Source organism: Cyclopterus lumpus, chromosome 23, assembly GCF_009769545.1.
Source record: "Cyclopterus lumpus isolate fCycLum1 chromosome 23, fCycLum1.pri, whole genome shotgun sequence".
Classification (NCBI taxonomy): domain Eukaryota; kingdom Metazoa; phylum Chordata; class Actinopteri; order Perciformes; family Cyclopteridae; genus Cyclopterus; species Cyclopterus lumpus.
This window is the reverse complement of record NC_046988.1, coordinates 7,021,749-7,032,321: the sequence shown is the minus strand read 5'-3', so window position 1 is coordinate 7,032,321 and position 10,573 is coordinate 7,021,749. Positions and strand designations below refer to the sequence as shown.

Here is a 10,573-nt window from a genome sequence, read left to right as displayed (position 1 = left end):
AACAAAACAGGCAGGCCTTATGACATTTGAATAACAACCCGAAAGCTCTTTAAAAGGTCTTTTACTCTCTCACCTCTCGCCCTTGGATTTCATGAACAAGTCACGAGTGATTCTCACACTCAGCCCGCTTTTGTCAAGAAAGTAAGAATACAAGTCCAGTGAAGATGGTAACCGTGGAGCATTTTTTTCAACTCCCTCCATTCACTAATTGAAACATTCCTGTGCACTCCCGACCTCCCACTAGTCTCCCTTATTATTCCTCCATCATTTCAACACTAAGAAGGGGGTTACTAGAGACAGCAAATCCCATAGCTTTAGGAGTGCAGCCCCATACTCTAATTGGCCCAGTGGGTTCTGCTGCTGGATGTAATGAGAGCTGACATTGGGCACCGGTGGGGAAACATAGTTACGTCCCAACGGCCTTTCCTTGGGTTTGTGTCCCCTCCTCTACCTCCTCAGTGCATGTACGCCAGAAAGCCCAGGCAAGGCCATGGGTGTGACAGTGAGGGTACATGTGTGTGCATATACAAAGGGTGAGAGTACTGCCCCATATCAACGGAGAACATTTTATATAGTTGAGGGTGCATGAATGGAAGGACAGAAAAGTAATTTAAAGGAAACCGTTTATTTGATTCCTTTTCAATGACCCTTGGCCGTGACCGGCTGTATAACAGGGAGAGTAACACAAACAGGTGCATTTTCAAACAACAGCTAGATGTGCATTCTAGAAACATGTTAATATAATATTTTCGACTATACCTTGAATAGGGAAGGTAGAGTCGTAGTAGCACTCTAGTAGCACTTAAATGTCCCTTACCGATAGCACTTTGTTGTTTAGCACTTTAGTAGCACTTTAGTAGCACTTAAATGGCACTTACGGATAGTATTCTGTAGTTTAACGTTATTGAAGAAATTGTACTTGCTTGATTCTTGTTGTTCTGAGTTTGGACTCATGGTTTAATGCTCTTATTGTAAGTCGCTTTGGATAAAAGCGTCAGCTAAATGACATGTAATGTAAATGCACTGTGACATTATATTTCCCAAGTGTGTTGAGTGATCGTTGAATTACCATAACGCCCCTTTGCAGGAGCATTTGTCGCACCGCTCATCATTGCACATTATCATTCCACATGATAACACATGAAGTGTATATGCTTGTTTGCTGGCAGGCTCAAAGATCATGCATATAAATCTACAGCAAGGATCAAAATGTTTATGTTTTTCACGGCATGGTGTTTGAGAAATCTACATGTTTTTAAGGCACAAAAAAAACTTCTGCAGATCTTGACAAAGCTAGTTTGGTTGTTAGATTTTTTAGGGATGAATGGTGTGCATGAATACAGTATAAATAAAGAATGGATGTAGACAGTAGTTCATCTAAATGTATTTGTAAATGACTGAAAATGTTCCATTAATATGTTGACTAGTTCCTGCACAAATTTATTTGTAAGTGCCTTTGCATGTTTTTTTTTGGTCCTTTTATTTTGAAGTTCTTCCGGTGAGACCGGAAATAGATGTACCTGTCGCAACTTGACATTGCAAAAAGTCCGTTAGTTTTACGTTTACTGAAGGAGAAGGAGTTCATGTTTGTTTATTCTTCAATCCACTTACGGACTGCTAAGCTCCTAGCTGGAACGGGAACAAGGTACTTTGTGTTTATTTAGGCTTTAATTACATGTTTAGTGACTTTATTTTAATTAATTTGTGCATTGGTAAGAGCTAATTTCTGTTGTATTTGTTCCATAGCTCTTACGGTGATTTCTGGATCTTTATGGAAAAGGAACATTTGTGTTCAAAAATAAAAGATTTCTGAAACATCAGTACGCTTCATCATTGTCCGGCTGGGGTCAGCTACAGTAAGAGCTTGACCCTCACCGACCTGACGACTTGCTGCCGCCATTACGGGCTGTGACGGAGGGTCCTCACCACGGCTGCTGCTGCTATGCTACGCTACATGTCCCAGCGTGTCAGCACGTAATCCAACTCAGCAATTCTGGTAGTGGTCTCATGGACTCGGTGCGATGGTCAAGTACGGTCACAAAAACGGCCCCCCCCCCCCCCCCCCCCTTATTTATCACCATACAGTGGTGGAAATAAGGTGAGCTTCACATTAATTAACTCCCTTTAGACTCTTTCATACTGACCTGCTCATCTACAGCAAATGAAAGAAACTGCTTTTGGCATTCAAAGGACATTTACGGACATTTTCTATTTAGAATTTCAAGTCACTGACTTGTGTTAACGCGGCACTTACCTGAATACTTACAGTAATTTGAGTGTCTGTATATAAACAACTGTGTTACTTTCTATTGTTGATATATGTGTATGCTGCTTCTTGCAAAGGTTTGATAACTGCTAAAAGGTTTCCATTGACTAAATAATTTAAGAAATATAGTTTATGATGTCAGAGTCCGGTAGCTTCACGGAGGCTGAGGAGCAGATGGTTAGTTCCCAAAACACAGTTCAAGATTTGCAGAGTGAGCTTCACTCACTGACAGATGTATCTGAGAGACCCTGTCTTAAGGACTTAATTGAAGCAAGAGAACAGAGAAGTTTGATCGACTTTCAAGATAATCTGCGAGAAAATTACGACCAACCTGAAGTTCTCCGGCGCTCTGAACGCGCACGGAACCCTACAGAGAAGATGCGTTCTTTACAAGGTGAAGAAGCCAAGAAAAGGGAAAAAAGGCTGCTCTTCATGTATGAGAGATGGAAGCTCAATGTACGCAAAGCAAGAGATCAGATGAAAACGTACATGCCAGAGAGTGAGCTTTGGCCTCTCATCGAAGAGCTGAAGAAATGTAAGGATGACATCATGAACATGTATTATGAGATTCGAGATCTTGCCACACCTCCTACTGATGTGAGAAGACGAGTTGATACTTGTGAATCTGTTACCACGGAAATTGTCAATATTGCCTATAGTAGAACAATAGACGAAGACGGTGAGTTTATAGAGGACCAGGAAAGAAGACGCCTTCATGAACTGCTCCACCGTGAATGTGCAAAGTCTGTCTACGGATCCGCTGCTTCCTTTATAAGTAACACCCCATCTGAACACCAATCCGTGACTTCCTCCATAGCAGTTAAGTGTGCAGATGCAGCTGCTGAGCTTGCAGTGAAGGAAGCAAATTATGAGATGATGTTAGCAGAAGAAAGACAAAGGGAAGTGATCCGAGAATTAGAGGAACAGCAACGGAAAGCTCTAGAGGCACAAAGGCGTGAGTTGGAGCGACTGCAGGCAGAGAAGGAAGTGCGGGCAGCACAAGCTAAACTTAAGGTGTACGATAAGGAGACGGAACGTGAAGTCACTGGCTGCATTAACAACGAAAGGAATAAGGACGCAAGGAATGAGCCTGTGACCACAATCCCTTTATCACATGCTGCAACACCCTTTCAATCAGACATTTCCTCTCTCGCTCAGGTCTTTCAAGACAGCATAGCCTTGAATAGGCTCCCGCTTCCAGAGCCATCCATCTTCAGCGGTGATGCAATACAGTTAATTGAATGGAAAGCAGCATTCACTTCACTCATCGACCGAAGGGCAATCACTCCAGCTGAAAAACTCTACTATCTGAAGAAATACGTCGGTGGTCCAGCTCGTCAGGTGCTAGATGGCACTTTCTTCCGAAGCGATGATGAAGCCTATCAGGATGCCTGGAACAAGCTAAATCGTCGTTTTGGCCAGCCATTCACTATTCAGAGAGCATTCAGAGAGAAGCTCACCAATTGGCCAAAGATTCAAAGTAAGGATGCTCAAGGACTCAGAAGCTTCTCAGATTTTCTGAGTGCCTGTCAAGATGCCATGCCTCATGTCAAGGGTCTCGACATATTAAACGACTGTGAGGAAAACCAGAAGCTCATCCATAAACTACCAGACTGGGCGGCTTCAAGCTGGAACCGACAAGTCACGCATAGTCTAAACCAGAAACAAGAATTCCCAAGTTTCAAGGATTTTGCAATCTTTGTGTCAACTGAAGCCGAGATTGCCTGCAATCCAATTACATCCTTCTATGCTCTTCATTCATTAGACTCTGACACTGAAAAAAGAAATCTCAGAGATACTAAAAGAGATAAAGCCAGTGTTTTCACTACTCACGCAGTTACAGACAACACAAGCCAAGGCTTGGATCAGAGAACTATTAAGATGTCCTGTATTTTCTGTCAAGATAATAGACATCAACTTCATGCATGTCCAAAGTTCATGGAGATGTTGTTGGTAGAGCGACGTAACTACGTAAAGGAGAAGAAACTTTGCTACGGATGCTTGAAATATGGCCACAGTGCAAAAGACTGTCGTCACCGTCACTTTTGTGACAATTGCAAAGGAAAACATCCTACAGTTCTCCATGACTACAACTACGGGAAGGAAATAACTACATTAGAAACAGGGACATACCAAGGTGCCACTGGAATGTCACTCAGTGTAGCAGGCGAAGATTCATCCTACACATCAATGGTAATGCCTGTGTGGGTGTCATCTAAACACAACCCAACCATTGAGAAGCTTGTCTACGCTCTACTCGACACTCAAAGCGATACTACATTCATCGACCAGGAAGTGAGTGACGGTCTAGTTGCTGAAAAGTATCCAGTGAAGTTAAAGTTGACCACTATGACTGGAAAAAACACGGTTGTCCCAAGTGAGGGTGTTTCCGGCCTTCGTGTAAGAGGATACAGCTCATCCATTCATGTTGATCTTCCAGTTACCTACACGAAGGACTGCATACCTGTAAACCGTGCTCACATTCCCACTTGTGAGAAGGCTAAACAATGGAGTCACCTCAGAGAAATAGCTGACGAAATTCAACCACTGAAAGACTGTGAAGTAGGACTTCTGATAGGCTACAATTGTTCCAGAGCAATGGCACCAAGACAAGTCGTCCTAGGAGGAGATGAGGAACCTTATGCTGTACGGACAGATTTTGGATGGTCTATTGTGGGACGCTTCTCACCAAGCGTCCCACAAGTCACCTGTGTCACAGAATCACCACTAAAGAGCTACCTTTAGTAACGCCTGCAGATGCTATTCGCATTCTAGAATCTGACTTCAATGATGGCAGTGAAGACAGCAAAAGAGTATCACAAGACAACATCACCTTCCTCAAAAGGTTAGATGAGAGCATACGGAAAAATATACATGGCCACTATGAAATGCCTCTACCCTTCAAAAGTAGACCCATCTTACCTGACAACAAAGCTTCAGTCATGATACGCCTCAACCACTTGAAAAGAAAATTGCAACGGGATGAAAGGTATAAGGAGCATTATGTCAAGTTCATGGAAGATGTCATCAAAAAGGGAGATGCAGAGCAGATCGTAGATGGTGGGAGTGAAGGTGAGAGATGGTACATTCCCCATCATGGTGTTTATCATGCCAGAAAGCCCGATAAACTTTGCGTAGTGTTCGATTGCTTTGCTAGATACAAAGGAACCAGCTTGAACTACCACCTCCTCCCTGGGCCAGACATGTTGAACAACTTGAGTGGAGTTCTCCTCCGCTTTCGACGGCACCCTGTTGCACTATGTGTGACATTGAAAAAATGTTCCATCAATTTCATGTGAAGGAGGTCGATCGCAACTATCTGCGCTTTCTCTGGTGGAAGCAAGGAGTCTTGAACTCACCACCCAGCGAGTTCCGGATGAAGGTGCATCTGTTTGGTGCTGCCTCCTCCCCCGGATGCGCAAACTATGGATTGAAGCATCTAGCTAAGGAGAATGCAGACCTCTACCCTCAAGGCTCACGGTTTGTCATGAGGGATTTCTATGTTGACGATGGGCTCGCAAGTGTCGAAAGCACTGAAGATGCTATTCTGCTTGCTAAAGAAGCTTGTGAACTCTGTGCTATGGGTGGTCTACGACTACACAAGTTTGTGTCAAACGACAGAGAGGTCCTGGAAAGCATACCACCCTCTGAACGAGCAACCAATGTAGAAAATATGGATCTTGCGTTCGATGAACTACCAGTTGACAGAGCCCTCGGGATTAAATGGGATGTGAAAGCCGACCACTTTCAACTTAATGTCAGCGTCAAGGATCAGCCTGCAACGCGCCGCGGCATTCTGTCAACAGTGGCCTCCCTGTATGATCCTCTTGGCTTTGTGGCACCAGTCCTGCTCAAAGCAAAAAGCATTCTTCAGGAGATGTGTAGGAGAGGCACAGGTTGGGACGATCTTCTCCCAGATGAGCTCCGCCCGAAATGGGAACAGTGGAGAAGAGATCTAGCTCAACTAGATAATGTCACCATATCCCGCTCTTACTCACCAGCTGGATTTGGAAAGGCCACGAAGACAGAGTTACATCATTTCTCGGACGCTAGCTTAAAGGGTTATGGTCAGTGCTCATACCTGAGATTTCAGAACGAAAATAGAGATGTTCATTGTGCCTTAGTTGTAGGAAAATCTCGTGTCTCACCATCAAAGGTCACAACTGTTCCAAGACTGGAATTAACAGCTGCAGTTATTTCTGTGAAGATAAGCAAAATGCTCAAGGAAGAACTGGGATATGCTGACACTGAGGAATTCTTCTGGACCGACTCAAAGGTGGTTCTAGGATACATAAAAAATGAAGCAAGACGATTCCACGCCTTTGTAGCTAATCGTATTCAGAAGATTCACCTTAGCTCGTCCCCTCAGCAATGGAGATACGTTCCAACCAATGAGAACCCTGCGGACTACGCTTCCAGGTGCTTGACTCCCAGTGAGCTTCTGTCGTCCACATGGCTCACTGGACCCAAGTTCCTATGGAACAAGGAAATAAAGTTGCCAGCAGACGAAATTCCAGAGTTAACGATCGGAGATCCAGAGGTCAGAAATGCTCTAGCACTAAGCACAAGAACCACAGACCAAGTAAGCCTTGTTGATCGCCTGTCTAAGCTCTCATCTTGGTCACTTGCTACTCGAGCTGTGGCACGCATACTAAGGTGCATTAGGCGAAACCACTCAAACAGTCTTACCAATGTAGCAGAACGAGCCCATACCATCTCACAATCCATTACACTCACTTGATACGTTTCTCGACAAAGATGGCGTCCTCAGGGTGGGAGGAAGGCTTTGCAACTCTTCTCTTCCCAACTTCATCAAGCACCCTGCAATCATCCCCAAGGATCATCACATCACAAAGATGGTTATTGCTCATCACCACGAAGGATGAACATCAAGGCAGAGGTCTCACTATTAACGATATCAGGTCCCACGGCTACTGGATTCCAGGCATCAACCGAGCAGTAGCTTCCTACATTCGTCAATGCATCATCTGTAGACGGCTCCGGAAACCAACGGAAGAGCAAAGGATGGCAGATCTACCCCCTGAACGTGTAGAACCATCAGCCCCCTTTACTTTCTGTGGAATGGACTGCTTCGGCCCATTCCTCACGAGACAAGGAAGAAAAGAGAACAAGAGATATGGTCTCCTTTTCACTTGTCTTAGCTCCCGTGCAATTCATATGGAGATGCTTGATGACTTGTCCACTGATGCCTTTATCAATGGCCTTCGATGCTTTATTGCTATTCGTGGTGCTGTTCGTCAGATCAAATCTGACCAAGGAAGTAACTTTTTCGGAGCCAAAAATGAACTCAAAGAAGCCTTAAAGGAAGTAAATGCAGACCGGCTGGCTGCATATCTTGCAGAGAAACAATGTGACTTCTGTATGAATGCACCCTATTCAAGCCATGTTGGAGGGGTTTGGGAGAGGCAGATTAGGACAGTGAGAGGCATTCTAAGGTCCACACTTGCTCTTTCCTCTGGTAGGCTAAATGATGCTTCCCTGCGGTCTTTTCTCTATGAAGCTATGGCAATTGTCAACAGTCGACCACTGACCGTTAATAACCTCAGTGATCCTCATAGCCTCGAGCCGCTCACCCCTAATCATCTTCTCACTCTGAAATCTGTCAAGGCCTTGCCTCCTCCAGGTGAGTTTGTCAGAGAAGACGTGTATGGCAAGAAGAGGTGGCGTCATGTTCAGTACCTGGCGGAACAGTTCTGGAGTCGATGGCGAAAGGAATACCTCGCTAACATTGCTCTCAGACAGCGTTGGCATACACCAAGGAGAAATCTGCAAGTTGGAGATATTGTAATGATGAAAGAAGAAGACGTGCACAAGCATGAATGGAGATTGGGCAGGGTTTCAGTAACCACAACTGACAAAGACGGACTAGTGAGGAGAGTTAAGGTTCGCCTCGGCGACAAGAAGCTTGGAAAAAAGGGAGAGCGTCTCCACAAGATGTCTGAGGTCGAACGACCAGTCCAAAAGTTGGTCTTGCTGCTGGAGTCTGATTAAACTTACTCACTCCCCTATGGTTCACAATACTTTTTCAAAACGGCTTGTGAACTCGGTTTATAAAGGCTCGTCACTTTCTTACTTATGAAAGGTCATATTCAGTTAAAAATCATTTGTGCTTAATGTAAATTCTATACAGTTACATTATTTACTCATGATTGGTGGGAGTGTAAATGACTCTGAAAATGTTCCATTAATATGTTGACTAGTTCCTGCACAAATTTATTTGTAAGTGCCTTTGCATGTTTTTTTTTTGGTCCTTTTATTTTGAAGTTCTTCCGGTGAGACCGGAAATAGATGTACCTGTCGCAACTTGACATTGCAAAAAGTCCGTTAGTTTTACGTTTACTGAAGGAGAAGGAGTTCATGTTTGTTTATTCTTCAATCCACTTTACGGACTGCTAAGCTCCTAGCTGGAACGGGAACAAGGTACTTTGTGTTTATTTAGGCTTTAATTACATGTTTAGTGACTTTATTTTAATTAATTTGTGCATTGGTAAGAGCTAATTTCTGTTGTATTTGTTCCATAGCTCTTACGGTGATTTCTGGATCTTTATGGAAAAGGAACATTTGTGTTCAAAAATAAAAGATTTCTGAAACATCAGTACGCTTCATCATTGTCCGGCTGGGGTCAGCTACAGTATTAACTTGGAAGACTACTTAGGCCTGATCGATTAAAACCATCAACTAGAAATGTCCAGCAGGGCCATGGGGGCAGGGCGCCGGCCCACCAGGCAGGAGGCATCGCGAAGGAGGCCGGACCAATGACTGAAACTCTTCAAATAAACTATTCTGATGTAGAAAGTCACACAACTGATTTGCAACTACTTTCTCAAAGATCAGAGAGGAAGGGAAGGTTAGAGATTGGTCTGTATCAAGAGTGGGCTTCTTAAGAAGTGGTTTAATTACAGCTACTTTGAAGGAATGTGGTACATGGCCTGTTAGCAAAGACACATTAACAATATCCAACAGAGAGGTGCCAATTAAATTATTCAATCTCTTGGATGCAGAAATGGAGTCTGTGCCTGAAACACAATACCATCCAACTGCGTATTCATGGCCACCATAAAATGGTTTTACACTATTGATCAATTTCAGAGACGTCCTTCAGACTGCAAGTTGCTGATACTTCATAGCGCCACAGCACATCTGACCCAAGCACTAAAAGGCCATATGAGGCTACCTAATGTTTTGATTTGGCGATGATGGAAATGATCAAATAGTACTTGATTTGTGTACTTCTAAGTACATTTCATGTATCTTAACTTTAAATTAATGTTTAAGATGTGGGGCTATGCTTGTGACTTGACTCAAATATCTCACCAACCATTGGATGGATTGCAATAAAACCTTGTACTGGCATTCAGGAAGAATTAGGGTCCGAGCACTGAAATACTAAGGACACAATTGAGCACATATTTGGGGAACTTGCCATACTCCAAAACTCACCAAATGTTGCATGCTAGACAGGATTGGTGAAAATAGACATCTGATATTGGTTATAATATTTGTCTCTCTAGCGCCCCCTAGAAGTTGGACAGAGATCAGATGAAAGAGGAAGAAATGAGACGTGCAGGGCGGAACAGGAGAGAGGAAACAGTCATATCAAGACTTAGATTTGGACACACTGGGCTTAAGTGTACGCTACAAAAAGCTGGATAACTGGCAAATGTGACTATTGTCTCATTAAAGAGAAGAAAGGTCGTCCCCTCTGGTGCTGGGAACACTGGTAACACTGGGAGTGAGGAAACGTCACCAAACAAGTCCCCCCAGGTGGTTTTGTTTCTATTTTTCATTATTGAATAAATAAAATTGACAATTAATTTATATTTCATATTTCAGTGTAACTGAACACAACCACCATATCCTATAGCATATTCAAAGTAAACATTATACTACACACACAAGCTTATATTCAGGTTCATGTGATGTCATGAGCTGAACCGTTTGCTATGGAAAGGCACTAACCCTTATCCGTGTCCAGAGTTGCTATTATAAGCTTTAATAAAGCAGAGCTGATGTGCATGCGGAGAGAGATGGAGAGTTTCTTAATCCCCCTCAAGTTGTCATTTGCTACTTTCTATGGGTATAGGTTGCCATGGTGCCATAAATAGACATCACACATAAACTTGGCAAGTGGAGAAAAAGTGAGGTTGTTTTCAAACTGCCACGCTCCTATTTCTATATAGAAAATGATACATAGTTGTTGTGAAAAAGTGCATGAAGCTCCTATTTTGACAATTCTTAAAAGGTTTTATTTGACGATGTCAAATATCTGACATAATAATGAACATG

The 10,573-nt window shown here is 43.3% G+C and overlaps 2 protein-coding genes across 2 annotated transcripts; both read left to right on the top strand.

Annotated features, from left to right (window-relative positions):
* The first annotated feature begins 5,341 nt into the window (after positions 1-5,341).
* On the top strand, positions 5,342-7,138 carry LOC117726425. The gene has a single exon (XM_034526708.1). The coding sequence runs from the start codon at positions 5,526-5,528 to the stop codon at positions 7,005-7,007; it is 1,482 nt and encodes a 493-aa protein (XP_034382599.1). The 5' UTR covers positions 5,342-5,525; the 3' UTR covers positions 7,008-7,138.
* Positions 7,139-7,158: 20 nt separating this feature from the next.
* On the top strand, positions 7,159-8,914 carry LOC117726426. Its single transcript, XM_034526709.1, has 2 exons — positions 7,159-8,707; positions 8,809-8,914. Exon 1 carries the CDS (start codon positions 7,292-7,294, stop codon positions 8,276-8,278), a length of 987 nt encoding a protein of 328 aa, XP_034382600.1. The 5' UTR covers positions 7,159-7,291; the 3' UTR covers positions 8,279-8,707; positions 8,809-8,914.
* The last annotated feature ends 1,659 nt before the right edge of the window (positions 8,915-10,573 follow it).